Source organism: Schistocerca nitens, chromosome 4, assembly GCF_023898315.1.
Source record: "Schistocerca nitens isolate TAMUIC-IGC-003100 chromosome 4, iqSchNite1.1, whole genome shotgun sequence".
NCBI lineage: Eukaryota > Metazoa > Arthropoda > Insecta > Orthoptera > Acrididae > Schistocerca > Schistocerca nitens.
Genome location: NC_064617.1, coordinates 567,604,689 through 567,625,690, shown reverse-complemented (window position 1 = coordinate 567,625,690; position 21,002 = coordinate 567,604,689). Strand labels below are relative to the sequence as shown.

Sequence of the window (21,002 nt, the reverse complement as noted above, 5' to 3'; positions counted from 1 at the left end):
TATGGAAGGAAAGGTAAAAATTCTGCAAAGAGTTGAAGCTCAACGTGGAACACGTGTTGCATTAGCATAGCTTATAGAAATACCCGTATCTACATTTAACACTATTGTGAGAAACAGACTATTTTTGAAAAGTGCAAGCAACAGTGGGCCAATTAAAAAAAAAGTACAATACGCCAGCTATTTGAAGTACGCAGAGCTAGAAGAAATTACGAAGAACCAGTGTCAGGCAGCACAAGTGTTGAAAATTCCAATAAACTATATGATGTTGCGTGAAAAGGCTGTGAAAGTCATTTAAGTACTTGTGACCAAGGGCTTTACCGCATCTAATGGGTCGATTGATAGATGTAAGAAGCAGTACAATGTGGAGTATAAAACTGAGTGGCAAAGAAGACAGTGTTGACATAAAATCTGTTACTGAATGGCAGAGTGGCAGGTTACAGAAACCTTTGAAACTAATATAAGCCAAAAGATATCCTTAACACTGATGAAACTGGTCTCTTTTGCAGCATATTGCCACAAATAACACCTGCCCTCAAAGGTGAAAACTGCCATGGAGATAAACACAGTGAAGTTCACCTGACAGGAATGTTAGGCATGAATGTGGATGGTTCTGAAAAAATTAAACCTTTCGTGATCAGCAAAGCTAAAACACCAGTGTTTAAAAATATAAAAACACTACCAATGAACTAAAGTGTCAACAAAAAAGCATGGATGACGTCTGAATTATTCACGAATCAATTATATTGCCTTTATGCAAGAATGGGCAGTCACAACAGAAAATGTCTCTTTTAGTGGATTGTTGCCCTGAGTATCCCAGAAATTTGAGTGTTCTGATGTGCAATTACAGTTTCTGCCACCAAAATGCAGAAGCAAATTACAGCCTTTCGATTCGGGTATTATCCATGCCTTCAAAAACACACTATAGAAAGGTGATTAGAAGATATGGTTGCCACCATCTTCAACTGCTTCTGAAAAGAGGGGTTCATGGAAGCCAACGAATGAAATTCGTGTGACGCACCAGACCTGAGAGTTAGTGACAACGGTAAAAACTGCTTGCTTCATCATGGGAAAAGTCGCAGCATCTGGTTGACAACTTTGTACACATTGTCGACAATGTTGTCACAGTGGAAATTGTTTCTGTTGATGATGTGACTGACACAAGAAAATGCTGAAAGTGCAGGACGTGACAGTAATAGTGAGATGAGGACAATGAGGTTCCCTCATTTGCGGTTGTTAATGCAGCAATGAAAACAAAAAATATATTTCATCTGCAGATGTTGATAAAGTTTTCCACTGTGTTTACGAACTTAAAACCAAATTGAAAAAATTCATCAGAAAAAAATTGAAACAATCCACAATTTTGTATTTTTTGCTAAAAGGCAGTAACTACTGTACTCATTTGTTCATGTCACATTTATAGACCATTCAAATTAAAAATAAGTATGATAGATACTAATGGCTTAGTAATGTTTTGTAAATGTGTACTTGAAATTCTGAAGTGTAGAATGGTACCCTTCCCTGTAATCTTGGCTGTGAATGCAGACCAATCTCTATCTTAACCCTAACATCTATATTTATTTCGAAGTGACAATTTGGCTGCGAGCTGACCAAGCCAATGAGTGTGAAATAAAGGCTGCAGCGACAGATTGATCTGTAGATTAGTGCCATATTTAATGCACTTTATAATATTTCATGGACCTATGTTTACAAAATCAAGGACAGCTAGGTAAGCGACCAGCACAGTGTAGATCTGGTGAAGCCATGTTCGAAGCAAAGTTACACTGAAAATGATGCAGTTTAGAGATATTTTTAATGCAGTACAAATATGGCCTGCACTTTTTGTAGGCATCAAATATAAATACTAAAACTGTAAAGCTAAAGTTATGCAATTGGCAAACAGTTAAATCGACATGGCGGCTGCTTGGTTTGCATTATTTTTAGTGCAATTTGTGCTGAAATGTCAGTGAATGTCATGTCACCTGCTAAACATAGCACAAAATTCAGATAAACTTTATTAAATAAACATTCCCTAACGAGTGTTCTGTTGCCTTTTATCTGCATGCATCATATGGAACTACGGAAGAGGAAAGGGGCCCTACACATAACCAGTAGAACTTAAAAAGTCAATTCCCAAATTTTACACTTTTCCACAGTTTACACCATTTTTTCAAGTCCCCTGGATATTGTAAAAGTGAAGTTTTACTATATTCCTTTTCTAACCCCATTTTCATTTTTTTAAACTGTATTTTCTGACCCACAATGCACTTAGCTTTCTATTCTTATGGACTAGTGCACAATGACTTTTATATTTCCCATCTTCTACATTTAAGCTCTCAGGTTTATTGAATCTCATCCAGTGCAGCCCCTAAACAATCTGTCTTTCCTTCTCATCCTGTCCACCAAGTCTCCCCTGATCCAGACTTCTGGGTGACTCTTGAATGCTCCACATTGCAAAACCTCACCAGTTCTTATCCTTCACTCCCAGGGTTGCCACAGGTACTGGAAATCTGTGAATTTCAAACACATTAGAGAAATATCAGGGAAATTTGAAGAAAAAAAAACACTGGAAAATCTCATTTTTGTCTCAGCACATGAAATGGTTTGTTTCCTGAGCTGTCATGCATCATCGCTGGCTGGGTGCAGCCGAGTACATGCACCATTTCCCTATTCCCTCATTTCTACTGCTTCTCCCCTTCCTACCACTCCCAACAGCTTGCAGTCATTGCTGCCACCACTTCTTGCCACTAGCCTAGCAGCTGCTTACGAGAGGCAGGGAGGCATGAGGAATGGTTTATTTGGGTCTGAGTCTCAGATTGTAGACAGAGTGGCTGTAGAAGGCAGTCATGTGGACGAGTTGTGTCTTGAGTGATCGTGTGAATGTACGTGTGCTCATTTTCTGACTAACAATATGGCTGAAAATTTAGTTGTGGGAAGGCTATTCCCTTTTCTACATCCCTGTCTGTAAGCTCGGCAATCTTAACTATGAGTTGCTACCTATCCTCATTATTGATCATCATAGTATTTTAACACATTGTCTGTTGCATGGATTGATCACCATGGTCTCAATTCATCAACATTCTGTTTGTGGCTCGTGAACAGTTGGCCACATGAGGAGATTGCCACAATCGGCCAAAACCAGAGGCTGTTTTTGCGAGTATCTAATGGATCAGGCATGCCGATCTGAAGCCATTCAGTTCCCTTTAATGTGCAGCCCCTGCCTGTCATATGTAGTCTCACTGATGTGCCTGCAGGCCGTGCGTGTGTGTGTGTGTGTGTGTGTGTGTGTGTGTAGGGGGCATAACACAGCTGATTTTCATGGTTTATCCATGGACCCAGGACTGCGGTGCTCCTCAGCAGACCGGGCTATGGGCAATGAATTTCAGGGATTTAAACTGTCTCACTGCAAGTCAATTGTATAGTGTGGCGTTTTGAAGACATTTTATCTGTTTTAGTACATTCTGGCACTTCAACAGTAATTTATATGTTGGGAAGTATGGACAATAAAAAGAATTGTGTCAGTCACGGGCAGTTTGTACGCTAAGTACTCATATTTCTCTAAAGAAAAAACACAGTACCGGTAAAATAATAGATGTAACACAGTGGATAATAACTGACAATGTAGAAGAACCAAAATTTTATTAGTGGGTTACCTACAGTGTTCACACAATTCTTCCCCACTTTACACACTTCTTTCAAGATATCTATTTTTTCTGAGGTCATTTCTGAAATTAGTGAAGGCATTTTAAATCAGTCTCACGTTTCCAGGAAAATGTGTATTTTTGTCACCATATGTGTGTTGTTTTATTGAAATAAAACAACATCAGAGGTCTTAATGAAAGACATACTATTTGGTTTGCTTTCTTCATCTAAAAACATTTCATTACAAAGTATACTGATGTTAGCACTTAAGATTTTTGCTCACATCAAGGAATGCCCTCTGCTTGCAAGTCTTTTTGACATTTCCTCATTTGCACTATTGTTCCTTGTACCACAGCTGCGAAGACATACTGTCGACTTACATCTAAACTAACACTTGAGATCGCAGGGAAAAATGCTATAACTTGTCTGGGAATCGAAAATATCAGAATTTCACTTGGGGAACTTGCGGCAACCCTGACTCCTGTTCCTTCCCCTTCAACCCTTCTGCCAGAAGCAGCCAATTTTTATCCATCCAGTTAATCCTCTCCCCTGTTTTTAGATGTACATGTTCTCTTCTCTCTTACTGGTTCCATCCCCTTTCTGCTGCTAGTTTTCTTTTCTGGTTCAAACAGTTCAAGTATCACTTATCTGATTCATGCTGCACCTATGCTATGGCCATGTGCACCCTTAATGTCCACAGCTAGAAATAATTATTTCTTCGTTTTCTTGTTGGTGTTCCTTGTTAGGGTGACATGGAGAACAGTTTTCATGGAGTTTATGCACGTAATTCCACACAATTTGTGTTTTCTCTTGATCCGTAATGAATCTTATCTATTTTATGATTCTGACAACATTAGTGTCTAGTAGTGACATGTGTTTTTGAGGTATTTCTAGGCCTCTTTCTACTCCTTTGGCAACGACCTTCAGTTCAGTGACTACAGTGGGGCAAGGATGACCTTACATAGTTAAGTGATTTTATTTTGAAGTAACACCCTATGCTCTTATTTTAGAACTTTATAGTTTTGTCACTTTTAAAAATCCCTTCAATAGTCTTTTAACACAATCTTTTCATTATTACAGACGTGTCTGCAATGCATTTTTTAAAATCATATTTGTGTATGTGCTAATACTCACTGGCAGAGTGTGAGAGCATACATTATGGAATGAGCTTATTTGTAACCACATTCCTACACACGAATGATTTCAGCAACATCATACTTCAGCCCTTTAATGTTAGAAACCATTAGCTCACCAATACAAACAGAAAATAATTAATGAATGTTTAAGCACAGCTGTAACTTAGGATATTAATAAATTGAAATATCTCAAGACACAAAACAAGTATTTGCACTGCCAAAACATAGGCCAGGCTTCAAAATTACAAAACAACTGATTCAAAGAGGAAAGACATCTACTGAAGCAAATTCCAGCAGTATTTAACAATACGGACTAAAAAATGATTGAGTAACTATAACTGTGTGTTGGCTTCTGTCTCAGGGTTTTCAGCTGACATTCGTTTGACTGTTCTGACATTTTGCCAGCACAAGTGGCTGGTATTGTGAAAGCTTCACCCTCCACTGCCGATGGTGGACTTGAGCCAAGCTTGCAGCCGCAAACTGCATGCACCTAGCACACCAACGTCCAGGAACGCCCTTGGATATTGGTGTGCCAGACACAATCTGGGGCTATTAGCTCGTCTCCAGTCCACCACCAGCAATGGAGGGTGAAATTATGACAATGCTAGCCACTCGTGCTGGTGAAAGATCAGAAAAATCAAACAAATGTCACCTGAAAAACCCAGGACAGAAGCCAACAGGTAGTTTGTGATCAAGTGGCCACAGCCGTAACAAGGATACGTGAATGTTTTCATTGGGAAAACGGCATAATTAACATCAACTAGCCAAAATCTAGTGCTGTGTATTTTATATTTCTGAGAAAAAGTAATGTTGCTGATCTCACCTATCTTTGTCTTCGCAAGCTGGCTCCTTAATTCTTCAAATTCTGTATTTGCTTGTTCAAAATCATATTCACTATCAAATTTCAGTGTTTTTCCCTTGGCAGTTGGTGTTCCCACTTGCTGACGACCCATACCACCACCAGCATTTCCCAATCCACCTCCACGGGCTCTGCTACGTCTTGCACCTGTTCTATTTCCCCAGCCACCTCGCTGCTGTGGTAAGCGCTGGGGCAAAGGCTGCATCTGTTGTGGAGCTTGTTGAGTTACTGCATTCTGTCAAATATAATATTTCATTTCAAAAAATGTGTACATAACTCATTATGTGAATTCAGTAAGGAAAATATTTATTGCGTATCTTTTCTACCTGTAAATTACTGAACATATTTACCTACATGTGTACAGGATGCTTATTTGAAATTGAATTCCTGCGGTCCTTCCAGTTTTTGAAAGTAAAAAGCATAAAATCTATGCAATTATGTTGAATTAGAAATTACATTATTGTCTCTCAAAATGTTTCCAAAGTTATCAAAAAGTTTTTTAGATGTAACCCATGAAAAATAGTTTTTTAGATGTAAAATCTCCTTTCCAGTTCTGATTATCCCAAAACTGAGGCAAGATTGAAGAATATATTTATCATATTTTAACAATTCAGTTATGACTGAATTAATTTTCTGAAGTTTTCCTTAGTATTGCACAATATTGCACAGCCCATCAAGTGTTGCTAGTGGGACACTGACCCTGCCACAGCAGCTGGTGGAGGCCAGACTTCCACGTAACAGCTAATGGAAATGCAGACAGACAAGGTATTCAAACTCAAATCCTGGTGGCTATACTAATTACACATGTTAGTCTGAAAGATGGCTGCCATTTGCTACTCTGCACGGAGCAGGCATGTCACCATTACCACCTTATAAACTATCCAAATAAAATCAAAGATATTTTGGGTGGTGATTTCTACCTAATATCTTTGTAGCCCATGTTCGAAGATCCATGCCGTAGTTCAGTATGCTAGCTAAACAAACAATTTGGCACAAAATGTGTGGAAATTCACAGAAGTCTTCCCAATTGCCACTGCTTACATATTTGATTCTGCTCCCTTGTACATACTTCTGAAAAGCCTAGCTAAGAACAATTACTGAGCAGATATTTAGTCAGAGTTGGTTCACCAAACTTTGCTCTAAGGATATCCCTTAAGCGCACAGAACTTTCGTAACTTATCAGCAAGAAACAAAGCTAAGTACTACTTTCATAATCACTTTCTGACTCGTTCTTTTTGCCTGATTTGCACTGTTACATCCTAGTTGAAGTACTGCTGAGACAATTGATTATGAACAACCTTTTTATTAAATACTAATTTCAAATGTAAGTGATTTACTATACCTTAAACTTATGGTAATTGGGCTCAACTTCATCCAGGAAGGTGGGTGAATAACCCAAGCCGTGTCTTTATGATATGTCAGGTTATACATGCCACAGCTCAGCCAGCTCAGCCCCTTAAGGGGGGAATGCAAGTAGAAATTTTCACACTGTGAGCCTCCATACTGGTTGTATCCCTTCAGGTAAAACAGAACTGCTGTGCTATCTGTTGACTAACACCACCAATTAATCAGTTCTGTGTTGTCCAAACAAGACACAGCCATGGCAAAAGTGCCACAGCTGCAAAGATACGAGCTGGTGCCAGTGCCATGGAGACTCGCCACTTGCACGAGTTCCACCAACAGCACACCATTGCTGAGGATGAAGATATCAACTGTGCCTTTGCCAATTGCCATTTGAGTACAATCTGCCAATGATTGGATGACAACAGACAAAAACCTACTCAGATGATAGAAGAGCAGCTCTCCACACTTTGTTACAGACCATTGTCCAGGGGTGACAGACAGGAAACGTCATTTAGTGAACTCTTACAAGTAAACAGACAGTAGTTGTCAATTGTATCTGCTATGTACTATGAAGTCTATCCACAATTATTTGCACTTAGCTGTTGAGAGCATTTTTTTTGTGTTATATTACAAGCAGTGTTGCAGACTTACTTATTCGGCAAGTCACAAGGATAAGTAAACCTTTAACTCATCTGTGAGACTTCCTAATTTGTTGCAGTGTAGTAGAACCTTCATTCTCCTATCCTGTTACTTGACCCTGGAGGATTGCTGTATAATAGTGGCAGGGAGAGATTGTCTTAGTGTACTGCACCCTGCTTCATGAACTCAAACTCTGCGTACTGTAACAGTGGCAACTCAGCCCCCACAGCAGTGGTGGCAAGGCCTTAACAAAACTGGCGACAAGGGTTTACGAAAGTCAGAATCTGTACTGACTTACCTCCACGATCTTCCACATATTTCGCGTAGTCTTACACTGGAACGAATTTTTGCTATTTGCAATGAACTGATGAAAGTGTTAATTAGTATAAAAGACAGAAGATGTGATCTAGATATTGAAAGTGACACCACTTGGAGCAAATGCCAGAAAAAGTGAGGTACAGATGGTGGATAGTGATAAGATCACTGGAGCTGCATCAGTGAAACATTTGTGATATGACAACTGGAAGCTGGAGGAAGGTGACACCTCTGAAGTGTTGAAGCTATATTTCAGTGAAACAAACATTGTTCATGTAAATTATGCTTCAGATTTTAGTCCATACTGGCTGTAACAACTATGTTGTATGTTTCTTAACTGGGTAGATGTTGGTGCAGGTAAGCTTTACATTTTTGTGTACAATTTTATCAACCTTCCATTTTTGAACACACTGATTTTTTTCTGTATTTGCAGCAATACAAATTTCAGCTACCGTAAACAATAAGGAAATGCCTGCATTTGAGGAGAATAAATTATTCTGAAATTCACTAATTGCAAATTCCCTGCCATCAGCTGTATTAGGATACATCTACTATCCAATAGTGAAATATAAAAATTGGTGTCAACCAGGACTAATACAGGTCAGTACAAATTCTCAAATTTCGCTGTTTGATAGTAGATCTATACATACTACAGCAGATGTCAAGGAGTTCAACACCAGGGAATTAATTTCGACGTATTTTGTACATCTATCTAATTTCAACTGTGTGTGAGTGTGTGTGTGTGTGTGTGTGTGTGTGTGTGTGTGTGTGTGTGTGTGTTTTTGCTGACACGCATACAATAATAAAATATTGTTCCAGTTCAGCTCTGTCATTTAGCAGTCTAGTGATAGATTTAAAAAATCACGTAATGTAGGAGCAAACTTTTCCATTGATGGATTTCTTATGTTACAGAAACAAAGCCTGGCAGTAGCCCACCCACCTCTAGGAGCAGTGTAATATGGAATGGAGTTTCGATATCTCAACTCATGCACAGGATATTGGGGGTTCTTGGCTGGCCAGCTGTGTTACGGGTACAGTGGAATTTGTACAAAGGGTATCTGCCTACTAATGCTAACAGCACGAACATGCTGCCTTGTAGGAAGAGGGATGCTCGAAGGGTAAGGGACCATTGCTGGCAGAAAAAGCAACTACGACAGGCTGAGAAGGAGCAGCCCCCATGCTAGTAGTGCACAGGGGCAACTTCCTTGTCACAAAAATTTCAAGCACATGATGAAACCAGACAGTGTTAATGACAATCATGCATCGGACACTGAATTAAGACCTGAGTTTCTCCTGGCGTATACAATTTTCGAACAACTTACAGGTATTCAGTCAGGTAATATTTTCTGCGACTGCCGATATTTTGGCACTAGTACACCCCGCCATTTTCACGGCAAACTGCTTTGGACTGGGCGATGTACAGGCAAATTAAAAACCTTGGTTCTTAGACTGATGCAGGAAAGACAGCACACGCTGAACAGTGGCCAAAGATGGCCAAAGACAGATCGATAGTGATACTACGAACGAGCAGGTGAGTTAACATTGACTATCCCTCTGTTTTAGCAGGGAGAGAGCAGGATTCCAAAGAAAGTGTAAACAAAAACCTCCATCCCTGTTTGCAAGGTTGCTCGCTAATTTAATCTTGACTGCCTTCTTAGTAACACTATCCCAACAGCTGGACATGCATGCCAATATCTCCGTGTTACATAGCATGGAGTGGCCAGTATCCAAGCATTTTTCGGCAACAGCAGATCTACCTGGCTGCTGTAATCGTGTGTGCTGTTTATGCTAAGTAAGGCAGGTGTATATCACATTCCTTGTAGCTGTGGCATGGCATATATTGGTCAAACTACCACAACTGTGAGGCACTGATGTACTGAGCATAAATGGCACATACGATTACAGCAGCCAAGTAAATCAGCTATTGCCGAACACAGCAATCTGGAAGAGCACTTTAACGGAACAGACTGTCTTAAAGATTTAAGATGAACATCAACGAAAGCAAAATGAAGATTATGGAATGTAATTTAATTAAATCAGGTGATGCTGAGGGAATTATATTAGGAAATGAGACACTTAAAGTAGTAAATGAGTTTTGCTATTTGGGTAGCAAAATAACTGATGATGGTCGAAGTAGGGAGGATATAAAGTTTAGACTGGCTAAGACAAAGAAAGCGTTTCTGAAGAAGAGAAATTTGTTAACATCGAGTATAGATTCAAGTGTCAATGTCCTTTCTGAAAGTATTTGTATTGCGTGAAGCCATGTGTGGAAGTGAAACATGAACGATGAATTGTTTAGACAAGAATTGAAGGCTTTGAAATGTGGTGCCACAAAAGAATGCTAAAGACTAGATGGAGAAGGGATTGGCTGGAAGGACACGTTCTGAGGCATCAAGGGATCACCATTTTAATAATGGAGAGAAGCATGAAGGGTAAACATTGTAGAGGGAGACCTAGGGGTGAATACACTACTGCAACCCACATCCTTCAGAATCTGCATAGTTACTTGAAGAAGAAGAAGAAGAAGAAGAAGAAGAGGAGGCTTGCACAGGATAGAGTAGCACAGAGAGCTGCTCAAAGAAGTCTCTGGACTGAAGACCACAACAACAGGTATTATACCATGTATCATTCCCTTATGCTCCCTCAAACCCATCTACAAGCACTGGCTCTTTCAGTCTATCCAGATCCAGTCATCTTAAATTCCTGTATTTTTGCAGTTTCTACAGTTTTTCATGACCAATGAATTGTGGTCAGAGTCCACCTCTGCCCCTGGAGATGTCTTAAAATTTCACATCTGGTTCCTAAATCTGTCTTACCATTATATAATCTGAAACCTTCCATTATCTCCAGGCCTCTTCCATGTATACACCCTCCTTTCATGATGCTGAAACCAAGTTTTAGCTATGATTAAATGATGCTCTGTGCAGAATTCAAACAGGCAGCTTCCTCCGAATTCTTTACCCCAGTCCACATTCACCTATTATTTTCCTTCTCTTCCCTTCCCCTTCTATCTAATTCCAGTCACCCATGACTATCTGAATAATCTCTTAACTTATGTATTTTTTTAATCTCTCATCTGCACAAATAGTTGGCATATGAACTTTTACTACTGTGGTAGGTGCGCAACTGAACACATTGCATCACTATGTTGTTTACTGTAGCCTTCCACCTTCGTATTTTTTAGTCATCATTAAGCCCACTCCTGCATTAGCCTTATTTGATTTTGTATTTTTAACTCTGTATTCACCTTACCTGAGTCCTGCTCCTCCTGCCATTGAATTACCTGAGTCCTGCTCCTCCTGCCATTGAACTTTACTATCTCCCACTATATGAAACTTTAACCTATCTATTTCCCTTTAAAATTTTCTATAACCAGCCTGATTATGGGATCCAACATTCCACACACTGATACGGACTATTTTGCCTCCAGAATATTTTACATAAAGATGCCACCATTTAACCACACAGAGCTGTATACCCTTTTGAAAAGTTACAGCTGTAGTTTCCCATTTCTTTTAGCCATTTGCAGCATCAGCACAGCAAGGCCATTTCAGATGTTACAAGGACAGATCAGTCAATCAAGCAGACTGTTGCCCCTACTGAAAAGACTGCTGCACCTCTTCAGGAACCACACATTTGTCTGGACTCTCAACAGATACCCCCTCCATTATGGTTGCACCTATGGTATTGGTATCTGTATTGCTGAAGCATGCAAGACTCTCCACCAACGGTAATGTCCGAGGTTCATGGGTTACCAGGTATGGGTATTTCAAAAAACACAGTGGAACTTCGATTTTATGTTCTGCAATTCTATACCACAAATTGGAAGCTGCTGTGAAAACCTGTATCATCAATGCTAAAATTCCCCAATTTTACATTTCTTCCTAGTAAGGCTTATCTTAACTTTTTTTACTTGATATATCGCTTGACTGTCCCATTTTCTTGCTATTGATATTTGATATTACTGAACAAACTTTAAGTGGCACTAACGGCAAGCCGTTTACATCACTGGTGGTAGCATAGTGAAGGGAATATGTTAGGCTGTTACAGAGAGGGGAACGCGAGAGAGGAAATGTTGATGTAACCCATAATCTGTGCTGCCCACTATTTGCAACATTTAGTTTCACCATTCAATTATGATACACCTACTGCTAGGTTGTGGCACCAATTGCAACAGAACAGTCCATGCTAAGTGTTCCATACCGTGCCAACACACGACCAAGTGGCCTACCTTTTCTTGTGCCATGTAATGTAGTCTTGCCTTTTTGCATGTATTTCTGATATACAGTATTCAGGAACAATTTTGATTGTCAACCTTTTAAATTCAAACGCCAAGTCTCAACAGTTTGGCCATTTCCAGTTAGTGAGCTCTTATTGGCTTATGCACATCAGTTTATACACCTTAGTGCACAAAACATTCGAAATTCCTACAACTGAAATTCCTGAAGTACTAGTTTATGAAGTATAAAGAGGCACAGAAACTATACATGTAGTTTTTAGGGCACAGAAACAACTAGGATATACATGCCCCCATCAAAACTGTAGAACACAAAGACGAAGACTTAAAAACAGCTACACCTCAATCCCAATTGAAAGAAGAGGAAACAGGGTTGTGGAGAAAGCTCTATAAAATATGCCAAAGAGAAACGGAGGTCCAGAACTTAAATTGCCTTCACCATACTGCTGCAATGGATAAAAAGTAAAGCTTGGCTGACAACCCGCGACCCCCACAAACGGCAAGCGACCCCCACAAACGGCAAGCGACCCCCACAAACGGCAAGCGACCCCCACAAACGGCAAGCGACCCCCACAAACGGCAAGCGACCCCCACAAACGGCAAGCGACCCCCACAAACGGCAAGCGACCCCCACAAACGGCAAGCGACCCCCACAAACGGCAAGCGACCCCCACAAACGGCAAGCGACCCCCACAAACGGCAAGCGACCCCCACAAACGGCAAGCGACCCCCACAAACGGCAAGCGACCCCCACAAACGGCAAGCGACCCCCACAAACGGCAAGCGACCCCCACAAACGGCAAGCGACCCCCACAAACGGCAAGCGACCCCCACAAACGGCAAGCGACCCCCACAAACGGCAAGCGACCCCCACAAACGGCGAACACAAATGAGAATGCTAGCAGTTAAAAAAGGGCATTCCATCAGGGAGTGGTGGACTGTCAAAAGATGAGCGCAATGTGCATGAATGGTGGAGGAGCACCACTTAAATGGCAATGGCTAAAAATGTAGTTATCAATACACAATCTAGTTAAAATTTCTCACAATGAGAGAGCCCAGAGATTTTTTGTTTTTGTTTTTTTTTTGTTTTGGTTTTAGGGCGCAAAACTGCTATGGTCATTAGCGCCCGTTCTGTCACTTAGGAAACAGTAAAAAACCGAAAATGGAAACTAGCAGCAATGGGAATGAAAGTCATAAAATTGGAGACACTAAAAGCAGAAGGAAGGCTTAGAAATCCACTACAGAAAGGGGTTGGTTGTCCCCAAAAAAAGCTTCAAATGACTGACGTCATTTCACTGGCACTAATGAACTCTAGAACGCGATCGGCTAAGCGCGTGTCATCTGCTAAAATAGACGATATATCAGGCGACAGCTGTAGACGGGAGCGTAACGGATTAAAATAGTGACACTCAAAAGGTGTCTTACCGTCCACAGCTGAGAGCAGTGGGGACAAAGTGAGGGAGGATCGCCGCTTCAAAGATGTCGATGGCTAAAAAGACAATGCCCTATCCAGAGTAGAGTTAAAATTACCTCCTCCCGACGACTCGTTCGGGAGGAAGAGGTCCAAGCACAAGGAAGAGCAATTGGTGATCCCGCAATTTATTATGGGGAAGTGTCGACCAATGTGCGTGGCATAAAAGAACGACACGACATAAAACGCTCCGTAGATCGGCGAAAGGAATCGATTGAATAGCTGGACGAAGAAGAGAAACTGCAGCCTTGGCTGCTACATCGGCAGCCTCATTTCCACAGATACCAACGTGTCCCGGGAGCCAGAGGAACGCCACAGAGACACCCCCCAGGTGGAGCAATTGCAGACAGTCCTGAATCTGGTGGACGAGAGGGTGGACAGGGTAAAGGGCTTGGAGACTGAGGAGAGAGCTGAGAGAATCAGAGCAGATAACATACTGTATCCGCTGATGGCGGCGGATGTAGTGGACAGCCTGGAGAACAGCGTAAAGCTCCGCAGTATAAACCGAACACTGGTCGGGAAGCTAAAAGTGATTTGCGGAGTCGCCAACAATATAGGCACTCCGTACACCTAATGATGTTTTCGAGCCATCGGTGTAAATAAATGTGGCTTCCGTCATTTGTGCACATAGAGCAACAAATGCCCGACGATAAACAGGTGAAGGGGTACCATCCTTGGGAAATCGACAAAGGTCACGGACGGAGCGAAGGCGGTGCTGTACCCCAAGTTGTCAAGAAGGTTTTAGGAAAGCAGAAGGAAAGAGAATGGAGCAGTTGACGGAAGCGGACTCCCGGTGGTAGTAGGGAGGAGGGGGCGGCCTGCATACCCTACACCAAAGGCGGCGTCGAAAAATGTCATGGGCTGGATTAGCAGGCATGGAAGACAGATGGCTAGCGTAACGACTCAGAAGGACTGCTCGCTGATTGGACAGCGGAGGTTCAGCAGTCTCAGCACAACGGCTTTCCACAGGGCTGGTGTAAAAAGCTCCAGACACTAAACGTAATCCACGGTGGTGGATAGAGTCGAGACGACGAAGAATAGACGGCCGAGCAGAGGAGTAAACTATGCTTCCACAGTCCAATTTCGAGCGCACTAAGGCGCGATAGAGGCGGAGAAGGACCACTCTGTCCGCTCCCCAGGAGGTACCATTCAGGACACGGAGGGTGTTGAGGGATCGCAGACAGCGAGCCGAAAGATAGGAAACGTGGGAGGACCAGCACAGTTTTCTGTCAAACATAAGACCCAAGAATTTAGCGACATCTGAAAATGGAAGGTTGACAGGTCCTAGATGTAAGGAGGGTGGAAGAAACTCCTTATGTCGCCAAAAATTAACACAAACTGTCTGACTGGGAGAAAAACGGAAGCCGGTTTCGATGCTCCAAGAGTGGAGGCGATCGAGACATCCTTGAAGACGTCGTTCAAGAAGGCTGGTCCGTTGAGAGCTGTAGTAGATCGCAAAATCATCCACAAAGAGGGAGCCCGAGACATCAGGAAGGAGACAATCCATAATTGGATTTATGGCAATGGCAAACAGTACAACACTCAGCACGGAGCCCTGGGGTACCCTGTTTTCTTGGGAGAAAGTACGGGAGAGAGTAGTGTTCACCCGCACTCGAAATGTGCGCTCTGCCATAAATTCGCGAAGAAAAAGGGGCAGCCGACCTCGAAAGCCCCAAGAGAACAGTGTGCGGAGGATGCCTGTCCTCCAACAGGTATCGTATGCTCTCTCCAGATCAAAAAATATTGCTACTGTTTGGCGTTTCCAGAGAAAATTGTTCGTGATATAAGTGGAGAGAGCAACAAGATGGTCAACTGCAGAACGATGCTTTCAGAATCCACATTGGGCAGGTGTTAAAAGACTTCGGGACTCCAGCCACCAAGCTAAACGGCACTTCACCATGCGCTCCAAAATCTTACATATACTACTCGTGAGAGAAATGGGGCGATAGCTAGAGGGGAGATGTTTGTCCTTTCCAGGTTTTGGAACAGGAACAACGATAGCGTCCCGCCATCGTCTGGGAAAAGTACTGTCGGTCCAAATTCGATTATGAAGGCGAAGGAGATAACGCAGACTATGGGTTGATAAATGCAGCAACATTTGGATGTTGATACCATCCGGTCCTGGGGTGGAGGAGCGAGAAGAAGAGAGTGCATGTTGGAGTTCCTGCATGGAGAAAACAGTATTGTAGCTTTCGCGATTTTGAGAGGAGAAAGCAGGATGTCGCACTTACGCTGCACGTTTCTTCGGGAGAAACGCTCGCGGGTAATTTGAAGAGCTCGAAATCTCGGCAAAGTGCTGACCCAATGAGTTAGAAATTGCGACGGGGTCCACTAATGTATCACGCGCGACAGTGAGCCCAGAGACCGGGGAGAAACTAGGCGCACCTGAGAACCGTCAAAGCCAACTCCAAACTTCCGAGGAGGGAGGGAGGAAGGAAGGTGTTAATGAGGTAATAAAGAATTTCCAGCTTGCCTTCTTGCTATCACGGATGACGTGACGGCATCGCGCACGGAACTGCTTATAGTGGATACAGTTGGCCAAAGTAGGATGGTGGCGGAAAACGTGAAGAGCACGTCGCCACTCACGTATTGCGTCACAGCATGCCTCGTTCCACCAAGGAACTGGGGGGCGCCGGGGCAATTCGGAGGTGCGTGGTATTGAACGTTCCGCAGCTGTAAGAATAACGTCGGTAATATGTGTGACCTCATCGTCGACACTGGGAAAGTGACTGTCATCGAATGTCGCTAGAGATGAAAAAAGTGTCCAATCGGCTTGGGCAAACTTCCAGCGTCGCAGGCGCATATATGACAGTTGAGGCTGCAGTCGAAGGACACATGGAAAGTGGTCACTCGAGTGTGTATCATCAAGGGCGAACCATTCGAAGCGCCGAGCTAGCGGAACAGTACCGACCGCAAGGACCAAATGAGATAAATTTGTCGTGGAGGCGGACAAAAATGTAGGAACCCCAGTGTTGAGACAAACTAGATCCGCTTGGTGGAAGACGTCTAGCAATAGTGAGCCACGTGGACAAGGATGTGGAGATCCCCAAAGTGGGTGGTGGGCACTGAAGTCCCCAACCAGCAAATAGGGGGGTGGAAGCTGACCAAGAAGATGAAGGAGATCAGCTTGTGCCATTGGTGTGGACGATGGAATGTATACAGTACAAAGAGAAAAGGTATATCCAGAAAGGGAAAGACGGACAGAGACAGCTTGGAAGGAAGTGTTTAAGTGGATTGGGTGATAATGGAGAGTATCATGGAGAAGAATCGTGAGTCCTCCATGGGCTGGAGTGCCTTCAACAGAACGGAGATCAAATCGGACGGACTGAAAATGGGGGAGAACAAAGCGGTCATGGGGACACAGCTTTGTTTCCTGAAGACAAAAGATGACCGGCGAGTAGGATCGTAAGGGGATCGACAATTCATCCCGATTGGCTCGAATGCCGTGGATATTCCAGTGGATAATGGACATAGGGTGAACAGGAAATGGAGGAATGTGACCAAGGTTGCTGTCAACTCAACGACTGCTCAGAGCTTGCGACCGACAGCATGGAATGGCATTCAGCCGAAGGCAGAAGATCCTGATCCATAGGTTGTTCAGGAGCAGCTCCTGCCACCAGCGATCAGCCACTTGATCGGCCGAGGGCGATTTCCGCCAGGTGGTGCTGTAGATGGGACACACCTTGGCGGAGAAGGAGATGAACTGGGTTTCTTTGTAGCCTTCTTGGAAATATGTTTAGATGGAGGAGGAACAGATGGTTGTGAAATTGGGGTACGTAAAAAATCTTCACAAGTATGCTCTTTTTTCGAAGTCTTGGTGTCTGACTTTTTGGCTCGAGATTTAGCAGAACCAGATGAAGAGTGAGCCATAGAGTGGGCAGGCAAAAGTGGTGAGGTTGAACGGGCCATCTTTGCACTGGCCGATCTGACGACCGTGGCACTAAGGGTGAGGTCGCAAGTCTGCGTGGCCGCCTCCTTTGTTGGCCGAGGAGAAGCAAGGACAGTGCTGTATTTTCCTGTGAGACACGGTGGGCTGTCGACTGGCGAATAATTTTCGAGCAGCAAAGGTCGACACCTTTTCCTTCACTCTGATTTCCTGGATGAGCTTTTCGTCTTTAAAAACGGGGCAATCTCTAGAGGAAGCAGCGTGGTCACCCATACAGTTGATGCAGCGAGGGGATAGAGGTGTATAAGCACCCTCATGGGCATCCTTGCCACACTTAACACATTTGGCCGGATTGGAACAGGACTGGCTGGTGTGATTGAACCGCTGACACCGATAGCAACGCATAGGTGTTTGGGATGTAAGGGCCAACGGAAATTCTCATAGCCTGCTTTGATTTTCGATGGGAGTTGAACTTTGTCAAATGTCAAGAAGACAGTTTGGGTTGGAATGATGTTCGTGTCAACCCTTTTCATAACTATGAACAGCCGTTACGCCCTGGTCAGATAGGTAGTGCTGAATTTCTTTGTCAGACAATCCATCGAGGGAGCGTGTATAAACGCCTCCATGCGAGGAATTTAAAGTGCGGTGCGCTTCAACCCGGACAGGGAAGGTGTGGAGCAGTGAAGTACGCAGCAATTTTTGTGCCTGGAGGGCACTGACTGTTTCTAACAACAAGGTGCCATTCCGTAATCTGGAACAAGACTTTACAGGACCTGCAATTGCGTCGACACCTTTCTGAATAAAGAAAGGGTTGACTGTGGAGAAGTCATGACCTTCGTCAAACCGAGAAACAACAAGGAACTGTGGCAACGATGGAAGAACTGTCTGTGGCTGAGACTCTGTGAACTTACACTTGTGAGCAGACATAGTGGAAGGTGAGGAAACCATTGCGGAAGAATCCCCCATGATTACCGGCATCTCCGATGGCGCGCTCCTCCCTTATGGGGGCCCTCTCTGAGGGCACTCCCGCCTTAGGTGATTGTTCACACCTCAGGTCACACCTCCCGACAAACGGACAGAGGGACCAATCGGCACTTTCGGAAGGTATCAGCTTGGGTAATCGCCCCTCCCTGGGCCTGGCCGTTACCAGGGGGTACGTACGTGTCCCACCTGTCTACCCGGGGCGGGGAATTACGCGTTAGCCCGTCACCGGCTACGCACAAAAATGCATGGGTCGGCCTTCAGACATGCACAGGGAGGAAGAAAGAGAAAGGGAAAAACAACGAAAGGGAAAGGAAAGAAGAGGTCTCAAACGCCGCAGCGGAGAAAAGGGTAAAGAGAAGAGGTAAGGAAAAGGACAAAGGAAGGATGAAGACATACAAGCAGAGAAGGCGAAGAATGCGGTACAGTTACGAGTGTCCGTCTCCGGACGTAGGCACAAACCATACTCCCAGAGGGGGAGAAAGGGAAGGAAAGAGCCAGAGGTGAGGGGAGGAGGGGCGAAGATGGGGGAGAGGGAGGGATGCGGAAAAGGAAGGTATGCAGCCCGGAAAGGAAGGAGGGCCACATTAGCTCGGGGTCCCGTGCTCGCTACGCACGTATCCACAAAAGAATTGTGGACCCCCTGGGGGTGAGCCCAGAGATGGTCATCCAAGCCGCTAGGAGAAGCTTAACAACACAGTGTTTGTTCCCACGAAGGGAGGACCAGTTGTGATGCCGAAGTGAAACCACCTGCTGGAAGATGAAAACACAGATATGATCAGAAAGAACATAAGAACTAGCAGGCTGAGGGACGAGGACTGCAGCCCTGGCAGCAATGTCAGCAGCCTCGTTTCCTGTCAGACTGATTACCAGGAACCCCCATGAACATCACAGTGACTCAATCAGGAGTGAGCAAGTTAACAGCTTTCCTGGACCCCTTGCACTAAAAGATGGATGATGTACAGCACACAAGAGGCTTTGAAGGGCACCGAGTGTAAGCAGATGATGCAATTGGGAAGTGTCACCGAGTGTACTGCGTGGCCTGATAAAATGCAAAGAGCTCTACTGTAAATACTGAGCAATGTTCCAGAAGCCGATACTGAGAAATGTCAGCACCAATGAGAAAGCCACACCTGACACCACACTCAGTTTAAGAGCCATCAGTGTACATAGAGGTACTATCGCTAAGTTCCACGCAAAGGTCATGAAACTCAATGCAATAGAGTGAGGCTGAAGTAGTGTCCTTAGGTAGCGAATGGAAACCAAGGCGAACGTGGGCCACCACACAAAGCCAAGGCGGTGTAGGATTTACAGCCACCAGGAAAGTTGTAGGTAGTGTGAAGTTAAGCTGCTGGAGCAAGAGCCTAACGCAAATTCCAAGAGGTAACAGGAAGAGGGACGCACCCCATACTGGCAATCGAAGTATTAGTCGAAGGAAGCGTAAGATGGGTGGCCATGCATGGCAGACAAAACGGCATGCTTATACACTGAGGAGAAAGTCACGGCAGTAGGACAGCGGTAGTTTGGCAGCTTCTGCATACAAACTCTCAACCAGGCTGGTGTAAAAGGCAGCAATGGCAAAACGGATGCTATGATGGACAGTATTGAGATGGCGTAAGAGGGATGGACATGCAGATACATAAACACAACACCCATAATGTAGTTTCAAACAGACAAGGGACAGGTATAAACCCAAGAGTGTCGTTTAATCTGCTCCCCAGGAAGTACCAATGAGGACATTGAGGGATGGCTTAAGACATGCAAGGCCAACAACATTTCTTATAGAGCATGAGCCCAGGAATTTCATAGTTTCAACAAGCACAAGATGTGAAGACAGAGGAAGAAACCAATTGTGCCACCAGAAATTCATAAAAATGGTGGTGTCAGTGTAGAAATGAAAGCCACTGGCAATGCTCCAAGAGTAAAGATCGAGACACAGATGAAGATGCCACTTAGTGTGACAGGTCCATGGAGAACTGCAACAGATGACAAAATCATCAACGAAAAGGGAGCTGGAGACGCCCAGCAGGAGACAGGCCACTATAGGGTTAAGGGGACCACACTGTGGTTCACGTCGAAAAAATTTATTTTTGGTTTTCACCATATTTCGATAGATTAAGTACTCTGAAAAGGATTTTGCTGTTTTTTTTCTGAGCATTTAAAGAGCATTTTCCTTCCAGGTGTGTTTATGTGCCACACCCCCTTTTCTGTCACCCACTTTTCTGCATATATTTTAGATCTTTGTATCTCCTACATTGCACGTTATGGGATTTTTTACTCCCTAGTGTGTTGGCTATCCTTGGAATGCAACGGTCTGTGTTCTTTTGTTTCTGCTGTTTGTAAACAACATGCTTTCAAACACGTGGTTAGTGTTGTTGAAGTGTGATTGCGAGTAGTTATATGTTTGCAGTGCTTGTTTACACATGTTTTGTTGTGTTTATTGAAGATGATGAAACGTAAAGGCATTTTCAAGAAACAATTTACAGGAAACAAGT

At 43.6% G+C, this 21,002-nt stretch overlaps 1 protein-coding gene across 5 annotated transcripts in view; it reads right to left on the bottom strand.

The window, feature by feature from the left end:
* LOC126252926 (protein LSM14 homolog A) overlaps nt 1-21,002 on the bottom strand; it is a 156,864-nt gene that overhangs the window by 33,747 nt on the left and 102,115 nt on the right. For all 5 annotated transcript variants that reach the window (XM_049953917.1, XM_049953919.1, XM_049953921.1 and 2 more), the window contains exon 7: nt 5,599-5,869. In XM_049953917.1, the coding sequence (XP_049809874.1) occupies nt 5,599-5,869 (271 nt within the window). The remainder of the gene's footprint in view (nt 1-5,598; nt 5,870-21,002) is intronic.